General features: G+C 53.0%; 1 protein-coding gene across 5 annotated transcripts in view; it reads left to right on the forward strand.

Annotated features, from left to right (window-relative positions):
- The window catches only part of PTPRF (protein tyrosine phosphatase receptor type F), a 394,663-nt gene that overhangs the window by 345,212 nt on the left and 21,895 nt on the right, over nucleotides 1-27,556 (forward strand). For all 5 annotated transcript variants that reach the window (XM_064516086.1, XM_064516084.1, XM_064516088.1 and 2 more), the window contains 6 exons: nucleotides 4,613-4,866; nucleotides 5,573-5,663; nucleotides 8,863-9,075; nucleotides 11,925-12,079; nucleotides 15,490-15,605; nucleotides 21,416-21,513. In XM_064516086.1, coding sequence (XP_064372156.1) covers nucleotides 4,613-4,866; nucleotides 5,573-5,663; nucleotides 8,863-9,075; nucleotides 11,925-12,079; nucleotides 15,490-15,605; nucleotides 21,416-21,513 — 927 coding nt within the window. The remainder of the gene's footprint in view (nucleotides 1-4,612; nucleotides 4,867-5,572; nucleotides 5,664-8,862; nucleotides 9,076-11,924; nucleotides 12,080-15,489; nucleotides 15,606-21,415; nucleotides 21,514-27,556) is intronic.

A 27,556-nucleotide genomic window follows, 5' to 3' on the forward strand; every position in this document is an offset into this window, starting at 1 on the left:
CCAGTCCCCCAGTCTAGATCACTGATGTGGGTAAAAGACTAGAGCATGGTGGAAATTTCTGCAGATCTCTGTGTATCATCTTTCCCTTAGCAGGTGAGACTAAGACATCATGTAGCCAAGCATGATTTTCTACCCGGTCTCAGCAGCTATCTGCTGCTTCTGCAGAGGTGGGCCAGGGATGGGAGGAACGTGCCTTCCCTTCATCCTTGCACGTGGAGCACATGCCATGCCTAAAGAGCAAACAGCCCATGTGAGATAAGAGGGAGCCACAGCCAGGAACATCTCACATCAATGTGTGTGAGCAGTTCCCCTTCCTTGTTGCTAACTCTGCCTGCTTAAATCCTAAAGCTGAATTACCATGATCAATAGCAGACACTTGTTAACATGCAGAGTTTAGCTGAAGCAGACAAGGCTTTTGTGAAGACCTTGTGCTATTCAAAGCTTTCCCAGGTGTAGGATGCATTAGGATCAGTGTTCAGACATCTGGCCGCGAGGAGCTTCGCAATTCCTGTTATTTTGCTGTCTGCTGAAGAACTCATCTGCTTCATCTTGCCTTAATCTGGTGGTACAAAGCCCACATCTCCCTCTGACGGCACAGTCCTAGAAAAGGATGGTGTGACCTTTGGAGCATTACTAACGCTCCAAAGGTGGTGGGGAGCGAGGATGCAAAGGCATAATGCTGATGCCTTGTCTCTGCCTCGTTGCTGTGACTGCTTACACAGACAGTGACTCAGGGTCTGCCCCTGCTGCGGGTTAACCCTGAGATGACACAGGAGCAGATGGCATTAGCCACTTGCTAGCTGAAGAGCAGTCATGCAAACAAGAGTGTTAAAAGGATATTTCTCAAATAGTGCCTTCTTTCTATTAATATTCCCAGACTTGCAGACACACATGAGTCAAGGCCAGGAGCTAAGAGGGTCAGCTTCAGGTCTCTGCATGTGCCACTCGAAAGAAATTCTTAACCTTCAGAACTTTTTATTTTTATAAACAAGGTTCACCTCTCTCCTCTAATTCAGGCACATGGGATGCTGAGGCCAGAGCCTAATACTGTAACTAGCATAGCAGATAAATCTCCATGGGAACAATTAGTATTATCTACACTTGATAAACAGTCTCACGCTAAATCTATGTCCCAAAGGGTGTCATATTCTACTTTAAGAGATTTAATTAAAGTAGATATTGTTCTGACGATGAATAGTGAGGCGCAGGCATGACTGGTGCTATTTTTCTTAGGGGATGAACTGAGACCTTAGGAATTTTCACTGCTGGCAAATCAATAATGAGGGTTTGAGTTCTCTTTGGGGAATTTCCACAGCTTCTTCTGGTCCAGCAGATAAACTCCTTGTAAAATGTTGCCCAGCAGTTGTGGTAGAGCAGAAGCACTTTTCCATTTCTATTCCAGTGTGCTTGCAGAAAGCCATTCTCAGTTCTGGAGCTTTCATGGAAAGTACAAGATAGATGTGACCTTCTCCTTGGGGAAACTGCACTTCTCTGAGACACATTCTTCAATTTAAGAGCAGGACAGAGGATATATTTGTTGGCATCAGTAGGTATTTTACAAATGGGGAGAAGGATCAGCACATTTTGAAAATGATTACTATATAGGTTCCAAAATAGAGAGTGCTGGGCAGTGCTTTCTCACAGGATGTCCTGTGGAACATAATAATTATACCCCCCTCCCTCCTCTCCCCCCCCAGAAAAACCACAAAAAGGCTACCTTCATCTACTTTTCCATCCAGTAATTATTTTTTTCCAGTGTTGCCCACTATGCGTCTTTCCATCTTTTGGTTCAGTACATTTTTTACTGCCTTGAAACCCAGTGGCAGACCTTCAGCAATGAAATTTGGACTCACCTAGCTTTGCAAATTGTTCTTGTGAGTAAGAGCAGCAAAAACGACATTTTATAGCAATCCATGGGCTAGTCAGCAATGTTTGGCAGTTCAGAGCCCTTGGGCCAAATTTGCTGCTGACTTAAGTAGCTACCAGTGGGCCATGATGCAACCTCTGAATATCATTCCTGCTTGAGCCCCTGGGCATCTTCAGCTGCACACGAATGACTGTTTCTGAGCCCTTGCCTCACTGTAAGGTTTGTGTAAAGGCTTTAACTGATTGTACATTACATTTGAGAAGACAAGGTGTTGTGGCAGGTAAAGGAATGCAGAACTGTTACAGTAATTGTGAAAAAGGGGGAGGGTGGGGGATGCTTCAGGAGAGCATTGCAAATGCCAATTTGGCTGTCCTTAGACACAAATTTCTGTGCATGGCAGTAAAAATCATCATCTGATGTCAGGTCTGAACTGGGGGCTGTGTGCTGGCCAATTCCAGAGCAAGCACGGAAACCCTGAACTGAAGCCTGAAAGGGCCATCTCTTCAGCCTCCTCTTGCCCAGACGCCCAGCCCAGGAGACCAGCTCTGTCCCCAGCAGATGCCTCATGTGCAGGCAGTTGGAAGGCAAGTGTCTTCCAAAGTGCACATGCAGAAGCAGTCAGTGATGATACCTTTATTAGGGAGCTTCATACTGAGAAAGCTCATCTGAGGGATAACAAAATTCAGTCAGGGCTTTGCATCATCCCAGCATAGCTCCAATGTTGGAAATTTGGTTTCGTCCCAGTCTGTGTTGGAGCATGAGAAGTGTGGTCCTGCTGGTTCCCCGGGGCAGCCGAGACTTGCTCTCATTTGGACACTCTGGACCTGTGCTATTGCAGTAACATGTTAAGATTTGCAAGTTGTGGTGCTAGGACAGACAGCAAAGCTGCTAAGGTAACTTGAAGTCTAGTGCTCCTGTCTCTGTTGTGTCTATTTGTGTGACAGAGCAGGGTGAAAACTGCCAACTAAATATCTGACATTCCATTTCTGCATTTTACTTTTTTGCCCTCACTTTAGCACACATGTGATGTGCATGTCTCTGGAGAAAGATATTAAAGCTCAGGAAAAAATAGGATATCCTCAGAGGAGTCGCAGCAGAGAACAACTCCCTCCAGACATCCCAGCTTTGGCAGCCTTTCCACCTGCCCATGGGGTAGCCAGCAGGGACTTTGTCCCTGTGAACATCCTTGTTATTTTAGCGCTTAGGACTTATCTTCACAGTTCAGCACTAAAGATTGAAGCATGTCAACAAACAACACTGACTGTATCTCTCCTCCATTGCTGGCTCCTCACTGCTGCTCTGGTACCTGTTGAGCATCTCCTCTCGGTTTATGGCATCCTTAGGAGTTGGAAGCAAAAGGCTTTGCTTGTGCAGGGGCTCAGTTCCTACCCCAACCTCCATGCAAGTGGTGACCTGAGGAGAGTTTGAAGCATGCCGTGGATATCGCTATTTGGATAACGCAAAAGCAGAGCTGCAGGTCCCAGGCCCAGCCTGCTTCCTGTGCCCAGCTTTCATTCAGATGCCTTTCCAGGGCCTCCCTCCTACCTCCAACACTGAATATTAGAGCAGTGCTAATAAGCTGCCCTTGTCCCAGCGAGCCAGCAGCCTTCTGCAGGCTCTGCCACCTGCTAAAAAGGTGAGTTGGATGGAGAGTTTGATGCCTCCTGCGCTGCCTGCATCAGCCTGAACAACAGGCCCAGCTGGTGAAGATTTGTTTCACTTCAAATAATTTTTCTTTCATGGAGCTGTCTTCTTTCTCCCAAGGCCGCTGTTGGAAAGAGCACATATTTTACTGCGTGGTCTCGGCCTGGGGCATGTGTTAGGTGCCACAAATTAACTTGCTCCCTCTCTTCCGTTGCCAGTTTTTGGCATGTTGCATCTCTGCAGCCTCTGTTAGGAATCGGGTGCTCTCCTGCCATGCTGGATGGTCACCCAGGGGAAAAAAATGTGCTGGTTTATCGCAGCTGGGCTGCAACCTCTGGTCTTTCTAGTTCCCTTTGTCCCATTTGTCTCCATCTCCAGGACCTCCTTGAGTTTCGCGCTTTGCAGAGGCACTGCCTGAAGACTGGGGCCGCGGCAGCCACTGGCCGTGCGTGTGCTGTGGCCGGGGGGAGAGTCGATGCACGGCTCCCAGGGGTGCTGCCGGCAGCTGTGGGCCTGGTGATGGGCATCACCCCTGTGGAGCCACGGTTTGGGGGCATGGATTTGGGAGCCCTGTGTGTGACCGGCTGGTGAGGCGCGTAACCCCTCAGGTTGCCTCGCCAGGCAGGGGATGTTCGACATTATCTGTGCATCAGCTGGTGGATGCAGGAGCAGCACCCGTTCAAAGCAGACGGGTTTTTACACCAAAAGCATATTGTGTGCTGCAGCCCCGTGAGGCGGGAAACAAAGGCCCATTCATCTGCGTGCGAGGGTGAAGCGCGGCCATCTGGATCCCTCCCCGAACCGTGGGCTGCAAGGAGCTGCGCACAGCTCGGCCCCGCACATTCCTGCCTCCAGCCGCGGGTTCGTGGCAGTGACCTTCATGCTGCCCCGTCGCTGCGAGGCCCAGCGAGCGCGGCTCGGCCCTCTGCCGCGGTTTGCTCTTCTTTAACTAAAGATTTATGGCTGTTTGTGGAGCGCACGTTAGCTGAACCACCTGAGGGAGGGCCCAGAGCCAAACTGTCATCTCCAGCGCTGCTATTTTGAGCGTGAGTTTTCAGCAGCAGCTGTCTGCTGAATGAGCCTGTCCTTTTCCCGTTTCAGATTCTGTACAACAGCCAGAGCGTGGAGGTGGACGGCCACTCCATGAAGAAACTCATAAGCGACCTCCAGCCGGACACAGACTATTCTTTTGTGCTAATGAACCGCGGAAGCAGCGCTGGGGGGCTCCAGCACCTCGTCTCAATCCGCACTGCGCCGGACGTCTTGCAGAGCAAACCCATTGCCACAAATAAGTACATACAGGAAGGAAAGTTCACGCTCGCCCTTCCCAAAGTCCAGACCACTGTGCCGGTTAGGTAGGTGCTGTCCAAAGGTGGCAAAGGCAGGGTGGGGGGTGGAGGCAGGAATGGCGCAGGGTGGGCCTGTGCCAACCTGTGGGTTTTGTAACCCGGGAGTGAATTTCAGAGCAGCAATACAGAGCCAGGCATTTATCTGTAACATGGGATCATGCCGCTGGCTCTTTCTGAGCAAATATTTACGTGCAATAAAATTAAGACAATTCTGTGACAGTTTGCCCTCACCCTGGTGGGTATACTCCAGATGCTACCAGCAAAAACACAGTTGAGGATCAGGAGGGACTTTCTCTGACACTGTATAATATCCTTTAAATAAATAATGCCTAAAGCCTCAAGGAGATTAAAAAAGCGAGTTTGTGGAAGTCTTATTCGTTACTGTGGTATCCTTGTGCTGAAGCAGAATTCCCCCAGGGCTCTTGCTACAATCCGATTATATAAATGTCCTTCTCGCAGCTCCTACACCACCCTCTGGAGCACAGTCTGTAGATTGTCATTAAGCTAATGAGTGCTAATGGGAGTGATCTCTTCTTTGGTGTAGCTGGAAAACCAGCCTCTTATTTACTGAACCCTTTTGCTGTTTAGAGGGCAGGGAGAGGAGCAGGCATTCCTCAGGAAGGCATGTGGCACATGTTATTTGGTGACCTTCCAGAGAGACGACTTAAGGTCCAGAGCTTAAGCTATTCCCCGACCTTTCCTTCCTTCTCAGGTGGTACTACATTGTGGTTGTGCCAGCGGATCAGAGCACCAGCAGCCCGACTGCTCGGTGGCGGACACCTGATGAGATGGAGCTGGACCAGGTAAGCGTCTGTAGTAGCTGCTTAGTGGAACTCCCTCTAAGGTCGCCTGGTTTGCTTTGCCCAGGCCACCTGGGAACAGCATGGATGCGGTGATGTCTGCACAGGCTGGATGTCTGAGACTGGGCTGTGAGACAGGTGATGTGTACTCAGCCTTGCTTGGCTGGTGACAAGATGTAGGAAGGAGTCTGGAGTCAAGTGGGGGAGATGCCACCTCTCAGAGTGTGCCCCATTAGGAGACCATACTTAAGGGTTTTGTAGCGCTGAGCAGGACAGATCCTGTGTCAGGATGTACGTTTCTTGCAGCCCTTTTCATCTGAAGCAACCCAGCTGATTCTGAAAACGGGCTCAGAGAGAAAGTCAGTATTCAACTTATTAAGCCATTCTGTCAGGAGGTTTTTCCTCTCCTTGGATAGGACCCAGGCCTGCAGTTTAGTAAAGAGATTGCTTTGGATTCTGCCAAAACCCACCTGAGCATCTGCAAAGCTTCCTTCACACATGCTTGTTAAAGGCTTTGAGTGTTGAGCAGCCCCTTCATCCCGAGATGCAGCCTGCCTGAGCAGGAGTGCTGCTGTCTATGGACAGAGGAGTCTGTGTGAGGAGGGTGTCAGGAGAGTCCCACGCACGGGGTTTTCTGGGCTGCCTTTTCTCCCACCTCCCCACAAACTAGTAAGGAAAAATTCCAAGAAATCACACGTGGGAGGGTCCATTAAGAGAAGAGCGTTGCAAACTTGAAGCACTCAGAAATTACCAAGTGCTGGAAGCTGAAAGTCAGCCCTGGCTTATCATTAATCTTTAATTACGTGATTGCACAGTCTTTTCCATGGGGTCCCATCCTCACTCTGTGTATGGGTGGATCTGTTCTGTGTGTGAGGCAGGACTGAGTAATGGAGAGCCATCATCTGCAGGTCTCCTGCATCATTTCTTTGCAGAAGTTGGAAGATGTCACAAGAAAGAGAAGAGTGGGATGAGAATGAATGGTTTAGTTTTGAGCATTGGCTACTTGAAAGCTATCCAGAGAACTGGTTTCTGTCTCCAGTTGTTTCACCTAGTCCCACTGTGGTCCTCGGGAAATGATTTAAAACAAAATTTTCATTAGCAGCCAACTGATGCTCATGTCCTCAGTTTGAGATCCTGGAGCCTTATTTGCAAAACCTAAGCATCCCCAGCTGCAGATAAAGTGAATAGGAGTTCTGCTGGATATATTCAGTGGTATGAAAAATGCTAAGTTTTCTTTAAAAACAAAACAAGCCGATGGCTTTTCAATTTGACGTTCAAAATTAGTGGACATTTTTTACATTTGTCCCTGCGCCTCTGTTTTCCATCTGTAAAATGAGGATAATCGCTTTCATCTCACCTCGTACGGGTGTTTGGAAGATAAGATCGTTAATGTTTGCGAAGCACTCGTAATATTATAGTGATCAGCACCATAGAAAAGCCCACGAGGAAATTATTAATTTTGTCTTCAGAGCTGGGTTTGAATAGTAAGCAATAAACAAGGCCTCGGGCTGCATAATGCAAAGAAGAAAACAAAATATGGAATAGCTGCTCTTTGATTAAGCACTGTCTGTCCTGTGTATTGAACGAAGCAGGGGAGTTAGAGAAAAGATAGTGTGTGACCATGTAGCCAAGGATTGTAACACGACACAAATAAATAAGATGGCTGAATTAGTTTTGCACAGGCACTATTAATTCTGACATTTTCTAATTTGTGAGGGTCTGAGCTTTGCACACCTGGCATTCCTGTGGTGGTGTTTTTTGGTGTGTGTTTCATAAATAAGTGGCAGCAGCACCCAGCAGCGTTGACCACAACTGGTGCCCTGCCTGTTCTGTGCCATGGACTTGTGCACGTGTAGCCACGCTTTCTGCCCCACAGAGCCTGGATGTCATTTCAGCCGAGATACAAGCAGTGTGTGTAAGCAGCAAAGCCCACAGAGTGTCTTCCTGCCTTTTTCCCCTGTGGCTCTGGGGATATTTGTGAAACTGAGATTTCTCCATTTTTTTTCATGATTTTGCAATGATAAGCCATGGCTTTTCCTGAGCTGCTCCAATGCGAGGCTTCTTAAGAGGGCAGGGGTGGACTCTCGGAGGCGGGAAGAGTGGAGGACGCCTTATCCAGCTTCTCCCGTTCAGGTGGGAGGGAGCTCAGCAGTGCGGCTTTGTGCGAATATCACTGTCCCCAGCCCACTGTAGCTCTGACGTCCCCTGTCTGCCCTGACAGTGCCGCACTGATACATTCTTCTGTGAAATGTATTTCATGCCTCCTTCTTCATTTTAAATTAGAATTTCTGTTCCAAGCCTGATGTTCGTTTTCATTCATTAGAAAAACATCTTTAAACATCCAAGAGTCTTTCTTAGCAGTGTAATTGAATTTTTGTGTGTTTATATCCTTTTTCATGAATTTGCAGCTGACTATGAAATTTGCCATTTTTACTCTGAACGTCCCATGAAATCTGTTTTTGCTCTGTGTGATTTACGCAAAGCCCTGCCTGCAACCCAGCAGCAGGTGAAATATTGAAGCACCGACAGAAGGGAAAGACACAGCAAATGTCACTTTTTCCCTATACATCAGCGTCAGCTGTAATTCATGTCCAGCGGCTGTAGGGAGTGCGAGCTGCTGCCCATACCGATGGCTGGGCTGCGGAGCATGGCCTGGCTCCCTCGCGGCCCGTTGGGATGCCTGAACCCCAGGCGGCACAGCCAGCCGATCTCAGCCCGAAACTCACTGCGTCGGCACCGCACCTCGGGACTGTCCCGAAGCCGGAGGCACTTGCAGCGTGGGTGCCTACATGGGTGCCCAAGCAATGCCTCAGCAGACGTGCGTCCCTCTGGTTTCTTTGCGCCATCATGCCCAAATCAAACCTGGGGTCTTTTCCTCCCCTCCCCTCCGCTGAGCTGAGCCCCATAAAGGGCAAGGTGAGAAGCGGCTGCCTTACAGCAAGTCGTTGCCATGGTGGTGGTCACAAAGTCATCAATGCAGCATCCCAGCTAGGTGCACGGTCAGAAAGGGGAGCAGATGGCGCAGGGAGGGGACCTGCGTTCAAGGTGCCTTCCAAGTCAGAGCACAGACACAGGCAGCTCTGGGGCTCACTTGCCTTTTCCTTATTTTTAAGCCTCTAAGGTGGCACTCTGTGGGTGTGTGAGCATAAGACAGTGTCACGCGCAGGGCGAAGTGATGGTGATGCACCTTCTCTGTCCTCAGCTGCTGGAAGCCATAAGCCAAGGGAGTCAGAGCAGGCGCCAGCGGCGCCAAGCAGATAGGCTCAAGCCCTACATTGCTGCTCAAGTGGATGTGTTGCCCGAGACCTTCACACTAGGGGACGAGAAGAACTACAAAGGTTTCTACAACAAGCCCCTGTCTGAAGACCTGAGTTATCGATGCTTCGTGCTGGCCTCACTGGAGGATGGAGACACGGTAAGGACTTTCTGTTAGGGGGAGCATAGTCTTCGATAGCAGAGGTGGGGTGGGCTCAGTGCAGAGAGGGTGAGAATTGCTGTGAGCCGGTATGATTGAGTTTTCTCCAAAGAGAAGAGAGTGAGGCTGCGTAGCTGGTGTCAGCAAGATGAGGTGTCCGTGGGAGTTGACTTGATAGATGGTGTTTTTGGAAGGAAATGGCACGTATGTTTGACATAACAGATGAGAGTGGAGGGCAGTGTTAGCACACATGTTCTGCACAAGCTCGGTTGCGGCTTGCTGGGCTGCTCCCAGAGCAGAGCTCAACACATGCTTGGTATGGAATGCTTTCTAAAGCCACTTTGGTTCAAATTAAATGACTGCAGAAAACAGCCCCTCCAAATCCTATCCTGTGGAGTGGTTCCCGAGATTTTGCAGCGAACAAGATGCTCTTTCTGCAAACCTGCCTTTACCTTCACTTCTCTGACCAGAATCTCACTTTCAGTTGAGGTATGGAGAAGGAAATCTGTCTCCCATCACAATCTGTTGTCAGCATGGCAAAGCTGTGCAAGCACCTGCTGCACAGGGATTCTCGCTCCTGTGCCTCTCCTTGCTGGAGGGAAATGGGCCATGCCTTTGTCAGCAGCGTATCACCGAGCGTGCGGGGCCTGGACACGTGAGGAGGAAGGCAATAGCTGATGCAATAAGCAGGGAGCAGCACAGCGAGACTTGTGCATCAGTGTCCAGCTGTAAACCAGGAGGGCAGAAGTGGTGGTGGCAGCAACAGCAGCTGGTGTGTAAATAATGGAAATAATAGAGATGCACAGGTCCCTTTGCTCAGCCTCCAAGCTGCAGTTTCCTTCCTCAGCCTCATTTGCTTGTAATGGCTCATTAGGGCTGGTCACGCTCTTCATTACTCATTCAGCTTGAGTGCTCCTGTGGCAAGGTGTGCACACTGATGAGGGGAGGAGAGTCACAGATTAACAACAAGGCAAGGCAGAGGCCTCGGGATGTGCTACCTTGGCGTTCCCTGTCTAGAAGAGGTGACCTCGACTAAATGATCCCAGGCTAACATCAGCCCCTCCCTAACACAGACCCACCACAGCCCTCCATTGAGCCACCCGTGAGCAAAATTATCATGCCCTGCTGCTAGCTTCGAGCTCTCTGCATTCCCCGAGGCATCACACCACTTTCATTTAAAGCATGAGGCAATCTGTCCAGAGCTGCGCACCATCTCCTCCACTCAACTCCTCTTAAATTTCTTGTTGTCTCTCTAGTGTCAGCAAGCAAGCGTAACAAAGCCATTTTTCATAGGCAGAAGGAAATGCCAGGCAGGGGCACCTGGCAGCTCACAGTTCGCCCCTGGAAATGCCATCGAGGTAACAGTCCTTCTGATCTCTTGTGCTTCTGCCTTGTCTTGGAAGGAGGCATTTCCAGAGTACATTTGCAAAAATACGAATCTTGGCCCCTTGCTGAAAGCTTGGTGAATACATGTTAGCTTGCTGCACAGATCAGCATGGTCCTTCCTCCCTCCCAAATGCAGCTGGACCCTTCTGGGCAGTCATGGGCAAAGCCTTTGTGCCCTCCTCTCTGGTCCATATGTATGGCCAACCACTTGGCCGTACAAAGAGGAGCCCCAGGCCTTCCAAAGTAGCAACACCCCCTGGCCAGTGGCATCTTGGACCGCTGATAAATCCGAGGTGAGCAGCCAGGATGCTGCACCTGTGCCTGCTGCCAGAAGGATGTCGCAGATAAGAGCACTCTCTGTACTCCACGCATGTTTGAAACCAGGCTGGCTGGGATCAAGGGCACCTGTGGGAGAAGATCAAGATGTGCATTTGTGGGACACCAGCATGCTTGATTTTTCCCTTTCTTCCTGTCACGTGCACACAGACACAAAGTGTGTGTTTAAACTCCAACCTTAAAGCAGACGATTTATAGACCCACAGGCAGCTCTCTGCAGTGAGCAAAACTTTCTACAGCAAGAGCAGAGTGTTTCTGGTTCCCTAATGCAGGGCAGCAGGTGTTGCTCGAAAAGCCACAGGCACTGAACTGATACAGCTCTGGCCCTCTCTAATAGGGGGAAGGGATTTCTTTTTGCAGTATTTAACCCTTCTGACCCAGCAAGGCTGAGTTGTGAAGGGACAGCACAGCTACAGAAGCCTTAGCAACAGCAGCGTAACAAGGCAGGTGCAATGTCATTTTCTGCAGGAAGGGTTTGGGTCTCTGCTAATCCTGTCTTACTGGTGGGGCTAGAAAGCTGTCCCTTCAGGTTATAAATCACTGCTGCCAGATTGCAGAAGTCTCTGGAAAGGAATCCGTGAGCATGAGCCACTTTCCAAGGTCTGTGTATCAGGGCTGAGACATGAGGAAGAAAACGTTCCTGTCATTTTGGTCCTCTAAGAAAACCGCCTAGCCCGGCAGGGGTTTTCCTAATATAGCCTTGTCCTGGAGAGACGTGTTGATATCGGCACAGCAGGTATTACACACCACAGAGGAATCATCAGCCAACCCCACTGTGCAATTGGTTGGGATTCAAAAGCTTGTGATTTGGCTCCAAGTAAATCCAGGTTTGGCAAGTGGCCCTTAGCAGGGCTGCTCCATTTTGGCACCCTGAGGCCAGCTCTGCAAGCCAGAAAGTTGCTGTCAGTGGGAATGTTTCGCAGCGGAAGAGACCATTTCCACAGAGTGACCTTTGCTGCTGCCGAAGGAGAGCAGATCCCTTGGTGTGCTGCCTGGGTTTGAGAAGCATGATCATTCCCCGCTAGCCAGAGGCAAGGGGAAACCTCTGCCGTTCAGGGATGTGGCTGGTACTTTAGCCTAATGGACATTTGTTTTTCTCTCTCCCTTCTCCTGCTTGTGCCCTTCAGAAGAGGTATGCAGCCAGCCCCTACTCAGATGAGATTGTGATGGAAGTGGCTTCTGCAAAGCAGCAGGATGAGCCGGAGATGCTATGGGTGATGGGACCCGTCCTGGCTGTGATACTAATCATCATCATTGTCATTGCTATACTCCTCTTCAAAAGGTGAGATTCAGTCCAGGGTGCTACAGTGAGAGCTCCAGTGCATGAGCACTACAGGTGGTAGCACCTTCAACACGCTCCTTCCAGCCTTTGGATGTGGAGTGCTGTGGTAGATGGTCCTTGGTGGTTCTGGGGAGGAAGAAGGTCTCTATCTGGCATGGCAGAAGACTGCTTTATAAAGACAGAGGAAGGGGTGGATGTGCAGAAGACAATGTCAGCCCCAGGATACAGAGTTGCTGTGAATTCTGGAAACTAGCTGAGCAGTTGGACGGAGGAGAGCTGCTTTGTCCCTAAAGGCAGTCTGACTGCTCTCTGGTCTCACAGTTTGCATTTGCAGCCCCAGGGAAGTCTGCAGTATCAGTTCCCTGCTGAAATCTCCTGCTCTATCTCTGGCAGGTGCTCCCACCGCTAAGGATTTTGACTGGGGGAACATGGTCTTGGTGGTGAGATTGGGGCATGATGGGCTGAAATCCGAGTAGGAGCTCTCCTCTTGAGACCTCTTGGTCCTGGCTACTGAGTCAGGACCACAGCGGGGCAGGCCATTTGCGCTCTGTGCTCCCTGCTGAAGCAACCATCCACTTAGGCTTAAGGGAGCAGTCCTATTAGAGCTGTAACTGTAGTGTGAAACTGTTGTTAGTCTTCACAACGAGCCACAGGTTGCATTTGTATGTGTTCTTGTAGCCCGTTCAATTACAGTAGGTCATATTCTCTATCAGCTCAGCTCTGAGGTTCTGCTCCTCCTGGACTCTCTATTTACATATGTATTTGTAGCTCGGGGAAGGGAGCTGGCTTTGTTGCCTGATTAAATGGAGCTCTGCTGTGCATGTGCAGTCAGTGCCTTTCTATGTCAGTGATCGTCTCCTTTCTTCTGTTTCTGCTCTTCTCTGGATCTAGCAAACAAGAAAGGTAGGAATCCGTTTTATCTTCTTGTTTTGCTAAAATTACAAGTCTGTTTCCCTTTTTAAAAATCAAGGCTCAAGCTAGCAAGGGGCATCTTTGTTTTTGAGGGTGTGGGGCACGCCAGCACTGGGGGTTTAGAAAGACTTTGTTTCCTCAAAGGCCTCAGCCTCCTATTAATTGTCAGGCTCTCACAGCTCTCGAGGAGACAGTTCCAACATAAAGACATTCCAGATTGTTTTTGCAATTAAATTAAAAATCCGGAAATGAAAGCACCAGGAGTTACAGGTGTTTCTTTGTATTCTCAGTCACTTCAGGCTGTGAGCTGCTTAGTCAAGAATGGGGGTGCCATCAGTCTGTAGTAAGGAAGTTTTAAGGGAATACCAGGCAATTTTAAGAAACACGGTGTTTGCTTGGCTCTGAGGAGAGAAAATGGCCTCATCTCCATCTTCCCCAGTCTGTCTGTACCTGGGTCCCTTGGATACTGTGCCCAGCTTGGCTTAGCTTTGCTTTGTCACAGACGTGTGTGGATTGAGCACGAGGAAGCAGCACCAGCCCACTGTGCTTGGCACCTGACTTTTATGTCCCTGCTGCCTCCTCGCCCATGCAGCAGCAGCATATCCGCTCAATACTTCCAGCACCGCCTGCATGCTCAGAGTGACGCTGTTATCCTACACCTTTTTGCTGCCCAGCTTCTCTTTGGAGGGATTTTCTTCCAAAGATAATTGTGCAGCATATTCATAGCATCACATCTACAACGGGAATGAATTGGTCTTGAAGAGCAGTAATAGTTTGGGATCAGGAGGGTCTGGGTTTGTTTAACAGTGACCCTGACGAGGCTAATGACAGAGACAAACATTAATTATCTGCTGTGCCCCTTCCCTGGCAAAGCTCAGACCACCTTGCTCCAGGGCTGAGGGACTGGCACACAGTAGCACCTGGCACATCCTGCCACGCTCCTGAGGGGAGGAACAGTGCTTTGTTTGTTTGTCATTTATTTTTCTTTCTTTCTAACCGTGCTCTGAGTCCTTGAGCTCTTTTGTCTCAGTCCAGGCAGCTAGAAGGCTTCTGAGACAGTTAGATGACTCAGAGTAGCATAAGACTCGCAAGTTGGTCCTCCCCATTGACCAGTGTTTGATACTCCACGGGCTGTAGACAGAGCTTGCTCGCAGTCTGAGCCTCAGAAGGAACACAGGTTTCCCTCGCTGTGATTTGTGCACTAAATTTCACTTAATTTCTTAGCATCAGTGCCAGCAACAGTGTGCACAGCTGCCTGTGGTAGCGGTAAAGCCCTGTGCCCGTGCAGAGTGTTTCTGATTGTGTGTGGCTCAGGGTCACCGATGGTCCTGAGACGTGGCTGCTTCTGTGCAGAACATAGGAACTCTTCAGGATGCTTTGAAGTGCCTCACGACAGAGCAGAAAGCAGAGATTGACTGTTGTGATTTGCAGGATGGTAAACACATGAGAATTTGTGCAAACTAGCAGAGACACAGCTCCCTTTCTTACAGAAAATGTCAGGTCAACAGTGGGGTTCACCACCAGGCAAAACCCATTTGGGGCTATAGCCCAGAGACAGAGTCTCTGGGTATTGCCGCGTACCCAGCACCCTGGCAAAGCATCGGGATCAGCGCAGGCTCAAGGAGGAGGGTGCCCCTGCTCTGCTCCTTCCAAGACGGTTCTGGAATCACCTCCTGCAAAAGATAGCAACTGCACCCCCTCTTCTGCTCCTGCCGAGCACCCCCATTGAACTACATGGGAAAATGTAGCCCATTTGTAATGTAGAGCAAGAAGTGGGACTTAGAGAATCACTAGAAACCCTTCTTGCAGTATTAGATTTTCCTTAATATTCTCTTGTCCACTTTTTGATTGGATCTGTCCCTGCCTTGCCTGTGAATTTCCAGCAAGAGCCTGAGGTGGTGGCATTGCTGTAGGCATAAATATAGCATGAAGAGACAACAGTGTATTTTATTGTTCCATTAATACACGCCTTGGGTGCCTTCAACCATTCAAGACATGTATTAATGGTCCAATAAAACACACCCTGAAGAGCCTTTGCACTATTATATTATGGCTTTCTATATTTAAATATTTTTAATACTTGAAAAAAATTTTGATTATATCCTTCCACTGCAGGAAGTAGTTCCTAGAGAGAGTAAGAGGAAATAAGTTCTTGTGTCTATCTGCTTTTTCTCAAGTAAATATTATATGGAATATCACATTTCAAAGCATCTCACTAATCAAACCTCTGTCATCACTTCAGTATGATCCTTCCTGTTTCATAGATGGGAAATTGGAGGGACCGAAGGGCACGCGACTTGCCCAGCCTCCTGGGCAGTGTGTGATGGAGCTGGGTGTCTGGGATGCAGGGGAGGCCTCCTCCGTGGCCAGCCCCACAGCTCCCTGATCCTGCTGTTGGGGTGCTGCTGGCGCAGGCTGCCGTGATGGGTCTGGGCACGCGCGAGCCACCACGGGGCCTTGCTGGGACTCACCGGCTGCCTTGTCCCCTCTGTCCCCAGGAAAAGGGCACACTCGCCCTCCTCCAAGGACGAGCACTCCATCGGCCTGAAGGACTCGCTCCTGGCCCACTCCTCTGACCCGGTCGAGATGCGGCGGCTCAATTACCAGACTCCAGGTAGGGAGCAGCTACCCCGGTCCCCTCAACAGGTCCCCGTTGCCAGGTCCCCTTGCCAGTGGGAGTCGCAGCCCTCCTCTCCCACAGCAGCTCGGTGCTTTCTCAGTCGAGACGGCGCGGCCGGGGGTTAGGTCGAGGCTGCCCAGGTGTCCGCGAGCCCTGCAAACCCTTCTCCCCGGTGCTGTTGGGGCAGGCACGCGGGGCCTGGAAGCAGCAGCCTCGCGTGTCGTGTGTGTGTCGGGCCCTTCCCCTGCGCACTGGTAAGTGAGGCTGGCACCTGGCCGGGCACGGCTGCCGTGCGAGCCGGGAGCAGCGTCCGCGCGGGAAAGCTCAGGGGCCATGCTGCTGCTGGGCACTGCGCTGCCGTGGCCAGGCCCAGTGCTGAGTGCTGCCCGCAGGGGCTGCGCCCGGAGGGATCAGGGAGGCGCAGGGAGCCGTCGGCACCCAGGGTGTCCCCGCAGTGTAGTGCTGGGACCTTCGGCGTGCAGCCTGCCCGGTTCTGCTCAGCCGGGCAGGTAGGGAGAGCAGCCTGCGCCACTCCCCCGTTGGTGCTGGGCCCGGTGGAAAGAGGCAGCTGGTTGCGGTGGTCTCAGTGCAGAGGACAGCAGTTCGGTAACGGCCCTTGCTATCTGCACACAGCTGCTCGCTGCCAAGCATCTTGGTCGTGTCCGCACTGCCCTGCGGTGCCACAGGCGTGTAGCCGGCTCGCTGGCCAGCGGAGGCAGCTGGACTTACCGTCGCAGAAAGGTCTCGTGCTGCTGCTTTGTGTCCGTAGTCTCTGATGGCGCTGAAAGCACAGCGCTTGTCACGGTAGCAATCAGAAACTGGCTCGCCCGGCTCGTTGGGAGCCTTTCAGAGAGCCCCAAGTCCTAGATGAAGTGGAGGAGCGCTCAGGCTTTTGTGACGGTGGGGGCAGTTCAGCAGTAAATGAGGCACTTACAGCTCTCTTCTAACTTGCAGCTCCTCCCGGACTGTAACCTACCTTCCTTTTCCTCTTGCTGCTCATTCACCTAAGAGCTTTCGTCTAAAAGGAGAGTTTTGAAGGGGCCTTTTTCTGATGTAAACCCGTTGTGTCTGGGCAGGAGGGTGGGAAGAGAGTTTCCTGTTACCGTTCGCAGCTGTTTGGCTCAGCCCTGGCTGCCGTGGGGTGGGCTGCACCGGCACATCTCCGTCAGTGCCAGAGCAGCTGCCAGGGCACCCCTAGTGAGGCATCGTCCAGGCAGGACTTCCGCAGGTCTACGCACCAGATCTCTTGGGTGGGATGCAGTGACAGCCTGGCAGTTGTTAGCACACCGGGCACATCAACAGGGCACAAAACGAGCCAGCATGAGATTGCAGCATGGGAGGAAGATGCAGTGGGGAGCAAGGGAGGAGCACGTGCTGGAGGAACATCTGAACAAGTAGATCACTGGGAGCAGCATTAGCTGAGGGGGTCACACACAACCAGCAACAGCCTGCAGCTCCTTGAGGAGGAGAGAGATGTTGAACGGGGCTGCTCCAGGGTGCCTGTGCCCTGGGACCGGCCTGTGGCATGTCCCACTGCCCAGCAACACAAGAGCCGTCCTTGCTGTACGCCTGTTGGTCACAGTGTGCGGAGGAGCATGACGGGTCAGGCACGCACCTGCACTGCTCTCCGACAGGCGCCTGGGGTGCTTGCAGTGCAGGCACCCCTCGCTAGAGCTGAGGCTCAGGAGCTGCGGGCAGAGAGGAGGAAGGTCCAGGGCATTTTCATTTCCTTCCTGTGTCATAGGATAAGCCAATTGGATAGGTTTGCAGAGCTCTCTGGAGACAGAGCAGACCAGACAAACCAGACAGCCCAGTTCACCAGCGACAGCTATGGTCCCCTCAGACGCTCTGCTGCTGAGCTGGTTAGCACCGCTGGCTGATGCTTCTCCACCAAGTGGCGGCAGCTCGTCCCCTCTCACTGCCCACCCCCCTCACATCACTAGCAAGGCTCTGCGGGTCTGAAGCGGGTATCATGTGGCTAGAAAGGACTGTTGCAGCTCCTGACGAGCTTGTACTGATTAACGAGGAGGCACTGAAGGCACCCAGCCCAGTGGGCCAGAGCAACCATGCTGCTGCTCCTGTCGCCCGGCCAAGGCGGTGCTGCGCAGTCGCATGGATGCAAGCTGCTGGTCACCAGCCCTGCACGGTTAGGTAGCTGGTCTCCCTGCTGGAGTGTGCCGAGCAGGGAAACCTTGTTTAATGCGTTATTAATTAGGTTAATGTTATTAAGCTTCCTCATTTTTGTGGTTCTTACTTCAGAGAGGGGTTATTTCCCCCGCCGTCAGCCTCTCAGTGCTGACGTACCGCTTTGCCAAGCCTCCGAGAGGACCAGTGCCTGGGCAGCGTCCGTGTGCACCAGGAAGCAAGGCTGCTGCGCTCTGCTCTGCCCATGCGCTGCAAGCAAGCCGGAGGGTCTAGGGCACTAAGCAGAGGCTGCCGGGGCTGGGTACGGTCTTCCCAGCCATAAAGCAGCACAAGTTGCCCCGGTACCTGCCATCTGCACGTCTTTGCTGGCTTCCATTCAGGCAGGGGCTGTGGGTAGCAGCAAGCAGCATTAGCTCGTGGCATCAGAAGCGAAGGACGATTCATTCACTCCTCTGCTCGTAGCTACATCTCCGCTTGTTTGTCGGCATCAGGGGAATGCGCTGGCTAGAGCTGAAAGCCCGCTGCGTGGCGGCCAGCTGCAGAGCAGACCCCAGAGCCAGGCAGCCAGTGCTGTGCAGGCGGGAGGCTCCCGGTGCTGTGGCAGATGGTGCTTTCCTTTGCATCTTCATCTCTTTGTCTTTCCATTTCTGAACCTCTGCAATGATGACTGAAGGCTAATGGGATTTCTGTTCTTGCCCCGTTTCTTTTCTTTGCAGGTTCCAGTGTCCCCAGTTGCCCGAATATTTCAAGTTAGTTTTAACTCCTGTATTTATCTTTGACACTTTTTGCTTTTTCTTTGTTTCTCCCTTTCTCTCTCGTCTCTGTAATTTTTGTTTCAATGTCATGAAGGTCACCCTCACTCACAGCAGTCTAGAACGGCAGTGATTTCACTTTCTGACATGATGTGTGGGCCCCACACAGGCCGGGCTCGGGTACTGTTTGCACAGCACAGCAGCAGTTCACAGCAGCACAGTGCTAAGGGAAACCAGCTGGGTGCCAGGCTGCCGGGAGGCTCCTGCTGCAGCCCTTGGCCTGCTCTGCAGCCTCCTGCCTCCCGCGCAGCTGCATGCCAGGCCCCGCCGTTGCACAGGCCTGCAGCTGGTCCAGCGGGGGGGGGGGGTGGATAACCTTGGCTGTCCTGGAGGAGGGGGCCAGCTAACAGCCCTACTGGACAAATCAAAGGGTGCTCTGTGACCGGGTGGTTGCACTCTCCTTCTACCTCAGGCAGGCCAGCTTCCCACAGAGGTTGGGTCACCTCTGCGGGTTCGGGAGAAGGGATGCTGGTCTTTGATGCAGTAGTGCCAGGACTCTTCTTTGTATTGTGAGCTTCAGGTTCATTCTCAAACAACCATAAAAGCGTGTCCTCCTGGCTTCTGTATGTACAAGGGGTTTGTGTGTGTGCACGCAGGAATGGGGGAAGTAGGTAAGAGATGCTTTTGCCTCCAGGGCAGAGCTAAGGACTTTGCAGCCTCCAGTCCTGCAGCATTCCTGAGACCTCCAAGCCCTCCCAGCCTGGCAGAGAGCTTGCTCTCCTCTTGCCAGAGTCGTTGGAAAACGTGTGGAAGTCCTGGTAGTGTGCACAGCTCCCCTCTCTCTTGATCCGCATTGTTCATGGCTGCTGTTCCAGGGTCACCGTATTGGGTTATTGACTGCCTCTTTCTCCCTCTCCTCCCCTTCTGCTCTTGCAGCTCCTTTGGTGCTGCAACGCTCCCTTGATGAGCAAAACTGAATTTTGGAGGGAGGCCTTTGCATTTCTCAGTAGAAATGCATGTCTGCAGCTCTGCTGTGGTCCATGGCTCTTAGTGCTTCATAAGTGACCACACTGGTAGGCAGAGAAATCACATACTGTAGTTGTGTTCCAGCCTTTTCCTTCTTCCAGCCCCACACTTCTGCCTTGGCCCCACACTGTTCTCCAGTTTAATTGCTTATCAGTAATGGCTCTGCATTGCGAAGGCTGCTCCTGAATACAGCCTCTGGAGCCCTGGCACCGATGAGCAAAGTGTGCAGAGATCTCCGTGGGCCTGCTCAGCCGCCCCCGGGATCCTGGTGGATGAGGTGGCAAACAGAAGATCATTAGCAGGAAGATCGCTGCACAAGGCAGAAAAGGGATCTTTCCCGCTCTGTCTGTCTCTGTGCTCTCAAGCAGTCAGTGGATAGCTCTGTACTGTCAAGTGGTAGAAAGACGAGGTGTGTTTTGGATCAGGTCTGGCCTTTATGCAGCGATGGCAGGTGCTTTTGGCAGAGGTGTTAGGAGCCCTGCTGTGCAGCGGCTGTGGTGTAATGTGCAGTGACACTTCCATGTTATCACCTAATGACTTGTCACTGCTGTGTAAAGTGCACATACTCAGCCTGGGGACTGCTCCATCACCTCAGCGGCCCATCACTGCCATCTGTGGCAGTGTTCAAGCTCCTGAGCAATTGAGAAGCTCCTGGCCATGCTCCAGCCTGTCTCCCTGGGTGTGAATCAACAGCTTTAGCCTATTAATAATCATTATTACCCACATGGGGTTTCTGGTAAACCCACAGAACAGCCGATGGAGTCACGAGCCTGGGGCTTTGGATGAGCCAGACTTTGGATGAGATGTTTCACAGCCATGTTCCTGCCAATTCACCATCATGGCTTCAGGGAAAGGGGTTACAATATTTGAGCCCTGAATCCCAGGGCTCAGATCCCAGCAGGGCTCCTTCCTGGTCTCACGTGCACCCTCTCGCGGTACTGTGTCCCAGTGTGGGATCTGGGGGATCCCCTCCTCTGAGCCCTACTCCAGGACAGGGCTCCTGCCATGCCAGGCTAACCGTGCTTCCCATGTTAGACAGGGCAGGGCTTCTGCCATGGCTTGAGCTGCATCCCAGCTCCCACCAGCTCTCCTAGGAGCTGATGTTGGGCACGTCACTACGCATGGTGGCTCATGCCAGCCAGCCCAGTGGAGCGGGGTGTTTGGACCCTAGAGCCATCTCTTTCTCCTAAGCGCTGCTGAGAAGTGCCGAGCTATGCAGCTGTGGGCACAGCCGTTCCTTAGCTCTGGGAACGTCGGGCAATCTCCAACCTGGAGAGCAGCCACTTCTCCCTGGGACCTTTCTGTCTTTCTGCAGCCCCCACAGGAGACAGGGGCACGGTGCCCACCTGTCCAAAAACTGTGCATATGCCACAGAAACGTCTTTGGCACAGGTCTCAGGGAGTTTCTTTTTGGCTAACGTAGCTGTTAGGGATAAGTCAGAGGACCGGCCTCAGCCCCTGGTGGAGAGAGCGCCAGAGAATCGATGTGTTCAACTTCAGCCTGTGTGGGAGCCCTGGCAAGCACATTGACAGCCTCTCCTTGGCCCGTTTCTGCCGGGGCTTCCTGAGCCCCTGCCCAGTGTGGCCTGCTGTGTGCCCGGTTGCTGTACTGTCCAAGCATGCTCACCCGGTCATGCACATTCGCACATCACCTTTCTTTTTGTTTCACCGAACCGTGTGCTCTGAGAGTGCGTGCAGCATGCCATATGATCTCGCCGACTTCCCATCCATCCCGCCCAGCGCTTCACGTAGTCACACATGTCCACCTTGCACCCACCTTTCGGGTTTGCCGTGCACATGCTGTTGTCGAGCCTTCCCAGGGCGTGCAGAGCTGTAACCGTTTCCCTCCCCCCTCCCTCTCCCTCCTTGTTTCCCCTGGCAGGCATGCGCGATCACCCCCCCATCCCAGTGACCGACCTCGCCGACAACATCGACAGGCTGAAGGCCAACGACGGGCTGAAATTCTCCCAGGAGTACGAGGTGAGCATGAGAGCGTGCTGGGCGGGCCGGCGTGGAGCGGTGCTGGCCAGGGTTTTGCTCGGACCCCCAGCGGAGCGGGCTGGAAAGCTGAGCAATGCCTCCTCCGCACCAGCATCGCCTGGCCAGGCCCCGAGCCAGGCCTGGGCGCCTGCCAGCTCTCCCTGCCAGGCCCAGAGCGGTGGGAACTCGCCTTAAGCAGTCAACGCATGGCTTGTACAGGAAAAAAGGCCTTGCAGCTGATTGCGCTCCAGCGCGCCGTGCTCCCACCGTGGTTACGGTCTTGGGAGTGAATGGGAGCCTGCGTCTGCCCGCCTGGGTTGTGGCTGTTTGGTTTGTCCTGCTTGCTCCGCGCGGGCTGCCCTCTGTGCAGGCTGGCTGAGGGATTTTGGTCCTGCGCACAGCACCCCGTGCTCCTTCGGGTCCCCATTCAAGCTCAGAGCATTGCTACTCCTCTCCCTTGGCCGTCCACCCCTGCGAGCGAGCACACATTCGTGTTTTCTTTCCTGCCCTCCCCAGCCACTCTCCCCCTTGCACACTGCAAGACTACACTGGCATTAGCCTCTGCAATTCAATGTGTCGGCTGCCAGAAAACACACAATAGCTCTGCTAATATCCTGCTGTCCTGGCTGGCAGTCCCACGCCGTCCTCCCCTGCCCAGGCCCTGCAGTCCTGAGCTGCAAACGCCCCTCTGCTGCTTGAGCACGCTCGCACCTCATTTCTAGCGGAGCCCCTGGCTGCACTGTCGGCACCGCCAGCATGCTGTGTTTGCTCACGCGTGTGGGTGTGCGCCGTGTGTGCAGTACCCCCGTCCTGCACTGCGCCGCTTCCAGCCCTACCCCATTGATTCCTGTCCTGCCCTGAGGACAGCTTGCCCGGGGGGTGAATGTGAGGGGAAGGGTGCTGACTTGCCCGGGGCGCTTGCACAAGGGCTGCGTTTCCTTTCTCACCGCTCTCCAAGCTGGATGAGTAGGTTGAAAACTTTTGAAGTTGGGCGAAATTCCTCTGCGGCCATTAGAGCTGCAGTGGCAGGATATTACGTTTTTGTGTGCTTACATGCAGGGCCCACTTGAGCTGCAGGGGACTTATAAATAAACCCCCCACTAGTATTAAAGAGGGAATAAATTGGGGAAGTGTCCCCTGCATGCGTTATCACTTCTGTCTGAATTGTTATCTGTTTGTGCCTGTGGCCTCCCCTTCCTGCAGCATACCTGCACTGATTTATGAGATGAGAGCAGAACATGCACCCACGAGGTAAGATTATATATGCCAGGAAAGGGAAAACAGATCTCAGTGTTGAGAAGGTAAGGGACGAATCCCAGCTAGTTCAAAGGGTGTGCTGTGTGTATCTAAGGAAGGCACCGAGCTCCTGTTTAAAGATGCCAAGGGCTTTGCTGTCCCTCCCCATACTGCTGTCTAGACCAGGGAAGAGCTGAGCTTTCACCAGCTACAGCATTGTATTGCAGCTCGGGAGATGTTTAGAGGAATAATATGCTTTCCTTGCAGTTACCTGTGTGTTCATGTATGTCCTGCAAGTGTGGCGCCAAGGTATGCAGCCATATCTATCTGCCTCGGGCTTTTTGTTACGAGTCCAGCTGAAATGTAAAGCAAGGCTGTCAGCTGTGCTACAGGCAGATTCTGCCTCTGCTGTGCAGCGGGGATGCAGCAGGATCGCCTGTCTGTGCGCTCCCATCCTTGCACTAGGCCTGCGCCATTTGGAGCCTGCAACACAATACCGAGCTGGGGAGCTGTTTCAGAAAAATGGGCATTAAATAAATTCTCTTGGCTGTTTTCATAAGCCACTCTTTTCTCATTCCTCTTTCTTTAGAATATCATGGCTGGTTGAGAGCACCAATCAGTTGTACTTCTCATGTTGAAGCAGCTATTAAGTAGCTGATTGTTGCATGTAATTTTTTTCCCCTGGATTCTGCTGCATGTGGCTCCTCATCGGCTTGAAATTACTGAACATGACAAGCTCATAAGGCGCTTGACACTAGGATGGGCCCCAAAGCAGACATGGCTGTCCTTGTTGGCATGTGGGGACCAGTAGAGTCATCTCCCATTTGAGACAGCAGAGAGAAAAAGGCTGGACTGGGTTTACACAGCACGGCAGCTCCCTTTGCAGGGCTGCCGGTGAGACGGGTCCGGGCTCGTCCCGCTCCTCGTGTGTGCAGGTGTGGCAGGACGACAGCTCCGTTTGGGAGAGCTGCGGGGTGGCTGAGTAAGGGAATTTGCAGAGTGGGTGCGGAAACGGCGGAGGTGGGAGGGAGGGTGCCGTGCAGCACGGCCTGCGCCGGCGGGTGCTTCCTGCACGGAGCAGGGCGAGGAACTGCAGCTCCCTCCTGTGCAATTGCAGTCACTGCATGGTCGTGCAGTCCCGGCGATCCCCCGGCAGCACGCGAGCCCAGCACCCATGCAGAGCTGGGTGGCGACCCAGCACTTCAGCCGGGAGAGGCCCTGACCCCGTTTCCTTCTAGAGCTCAAGGCACGACGGTGCTGCCTGCCCAGGCGCGCGGCACAGCCGAGCAGGGAGCACCAAAGGGAGAGGGGAAGGTAGCACAGATGAACCCACAAGGCCCGTGTGTTGTTTGGTTGTGCTTTGGCAGAGTTGCATTTTGAGTGTTTTTGCGCAGCAGCCTGGCAGCCTGACGTCCCGGTGGGGCGCAGGGCTGTTTGTAGATGGCTGGCGTCCCAGGAGCGGTAGGCACCCTGGACGGAAAGCAAATATTTAACAGCACTTTAACCAGCGAAGCCAGCTGCCCAGAGCCATCAGTCTGGCGCTTGTCTTGGTCATGTCAGCAATAGCACGGTAACCTAGACACAGGTTACGGAAAACAAGACCTGTCAGCACCTCCTCGGACACCAGGAAGGGCGCAGAGAGGGTGGCAGGGATTTCTCGGAGCAGTCTGGCCTCCATTCCCGCAGGTCAGCGAACAAATAACATTGCTCACACCTGCTTGCCAGCCCGCGTGGCCGAGCAGCTGGTGTGACAAAGCCAGCACGGGGCGAGTGGTGCCCCGGCAGCAGCGCGAGCAGGCTGCCGAGCCGGGCAGCGGGACCTGGCGATCCTGGCGGGACCCTGGGTCCCGCGGCAGCACGGGAGAGGCTGCGCTGCTGGTGCAGGGATTGGAGCTGGCTGCGGCAGGGCTGCCTCTGTCCCCGGCCTCCCTGGCGCAGGGCGGGCAGGAGCTGGCGCAGCACAAGCCGACACGCTTGGCAGAGCAGGCAGGAGCAGAGGGCAAGGGCCTGGCAGCTGCTCCTGGCCTGGCCGCGCTGGGAGAGTATTTCATTTTTAGTGTACAGTGAGAGCCACAGTGAATTTACAGTGTGGGATTAATGGAATTAAATAAGTAGAGGGGAGGCTGAGCCCCTTAATTATTTATCTGCGCCGAGCGGCGGGTGCTGAGGTGGTGTTGGAGCTCCTCCTGTGGGCCACCTTCCCACGCTGCAGCCTGCTGACGTGGGGCAGGATCCTGCCCTTGGCCGAGGGGCGCCTGCGCTCATTTGAAGCAGCGTGCACGCGCGTGCCGTTTGTTGCACTCTGCCCGTGGGATCCATCCAGCCGAGCGCTGCTGTCCCCAACCCGTTCCCGTTAGCAAACGCACAGACTGGATCCAGCCAGGGCTAGTGCCTGCTAGCTTGTGGCTGCTGCCGTTTCTGGGCTGGATCCTGCACCACCTTCCCAGGGCAGAATTTTTTGCTCAGGTCCAACCTGAACCGCCCAATGTGCAACTTGTGGCTGTCGCCCCTAGTGCCTTGTGCCCCAGGCACATTCCTCCAGCAGCCAGCAGTAGGGAGGTGCCGGGATCCCCGGGGCCAGGTGAGCCACGGTGGTGCTGCGCCGGGGGGTCCAGATAGCACTCGGGGAGCCGTGTACTCAGGGTTTAATGGCTAGTCGGGAAGTTGTCTGGCAGGCATGCAGCGCTCACGTTCCAGTAATAAGAATAATAAGGCTGAAGCGCTGCCAGCGACTGATTCAGGAGCGCGTTACGTCCTCGTTGGAGACGTAGTGCAGATTGACAGTGGTCAACGCCTGCGCTAGTATGGCTGATTTCATGGGAGGCCGGGAAGCACTGACGGCCCGTGCACCTTCCCCTCGCTGCAGCCTTGGGCGGCAGCTCGGGCTGCTGAGCGGCGCAGGGCCACCCCCAGGCTCGCCGGCTGCCGAGGCCGGCCGAGCTGTGGGGACTCTGCTCTGGGGTCTTTGGAGCTGCATTGAGGGAGAGGGGGACAGCAAATGTCCAAGAAGCAAAACTGATGCCTAGGGATGTTTCCAAGGCATTTGTAAAGTGCTCTGGAGTCTACCAGACTAGCCTTCCCCAAGCCCGTTTCGGTGGTCTGGCTCTGTCTTTATGTTGATGGCAGTAGCAGCAGGGCTACCTAAGCTGCTGGGGAGAGATTGCTCCTTACAATTCCATGCTGAGAAGGAGGAGTTTTACTAATTGGGCTTTTACTAGATTTGCACTTGCTGTCTTAGAGCATCTCTCCCGTCACTGTGAAGCAAAGCAAACCCAGAAGTTTTTGGTGCTTTTAGTTTTCTTCCTGGCTCATTTCTCTCCCATTTCCCAGCCCTTCTGCTTTCTAGGAAGGATGAGTTGAAAGTGTTACTCTCATGAAGTTTTGGGATGAAATGGTGGTTCCCTTGAGCCTTGGAGAGGAGCAAGGGGAGACTCCCAGGGCCCAGCAGTTGTGGAGCAAGGGAGGGAGCAAGGCAGCACTGCTGTAGGTTGGGATGGCAGAGCATCCTACGGAGATGGGACAAGACTTGCCAGTAACCACTCCATGTAATGGGCTTCAACTGCTTTCCAAGTAGCCCATCATCCTCCCATTTATTTACTCATTTGTTTGCCTTAAAGGGGGGAACAGGTGTACATTAATTCATCACCAGAGTTTAAATTAAATCATTTTACTTCTAAATGAGTCACTAATTTGCAGGAGTATTTAATTAGAGCCTCTTTGCACTCAGGTGCTGTATTACTTCTGACTTTCTCACCTGTTTGCCCTCTTAAGAGGCTGCTGGTGATTAGACCATTTCTGCACATCGTCATTTCACATCAAAGCAATTAACCCTAATGGCAACACCTTGATGCTGCTCCTCAGTTTGGGGGACTCTTTGCAGCCTCGTGTCCCCCAGGAAATAGCCCTTTCACTGCCGTGGCAGGACACCGACTTACTGTGCAAAGCATAGTGCACCCCGCCGCTGGGGGAGCCCTGCAGCCTTTCGGCCACGATGTGCGGCGTAGATTGAGCGTCAGTCCTGAGCAGCCCCTGCCTGCGCTGCGGAGGAAGGATGCTGGCATCCGCCTGCACCTGGCGCTGAGCAGGCGTTGGGCGCAGACAGGGTTGGTGCTTCGTTGTGGTGCTCCTCAGCAGCAAGAAGCAGCTGACTCGCACCTTCAGGGCCAGCCTCCCCGCTCCACAGCCAGCCAGCTGGCTCCCTGCATGGGCTGTCTGTGCGGGCTTAGGCCACCTTGTTGAGGAGGAAGCAGTAGGTTCTTCTCCCAGCGAAGGCTGTCTTTAGCAGGCCTCGATGGATTTCCCCCACTAGTTCGTCTTGTTGCTGAACCCGCACAGACCTGCTGCATCCACGCTGTTGCGAGGCAAGGACTTCCACAGCTTAATTACGTGTTTTTCCAAGAAGCGGCTCCTTTTGTTTGTCTTGGACCTCCTGTGGGACGCAAGTTTGCTGCCTGCTAGTAATAGTCTCACAAGAAACAGCAAACACCCATTCCACATGGGTCTTCTCCGGGCCACTCAGGATTGACTAGCCCAGTATCAAATCCCCTTTCAGAAACATCCTTACACATTTTGTTCCTCTTATAAAGACTTTTTCATGCCTTTGGTTATTTCTGTTGCACTTCTCCAGTTCAGCTGGCAAACCCTGCCGTGAGGTGGGTGGCGCTTGTCCCTGCCACGCAGTCCGCAGCCAAGGGAGGACAACATCTAAAAAGCTGATTCAGTGAATGCCCTACTGTGCAAATCTGAACAAAGCCAAGTGCCCCGGGGAGCGATGAGCTGCCCTGGGACAGCTCTGTGCGTGGGCAGA

Source organism: Dromaius novaehollandiae, chromosome 8, assembly GCF_036370855.1.
Source record: "Dromaius novaehollandiae isolate bDroNov1 chromosome 8, bDroNov1.hap1, whole genome shotgun sequence".
Taxonomy (NCBI): Eukaryota; Metazoa; Chordata; class Aves; order Casuariiformes; family Dromaiidae; genus Dromaius; species Dromaius novaehollandiae.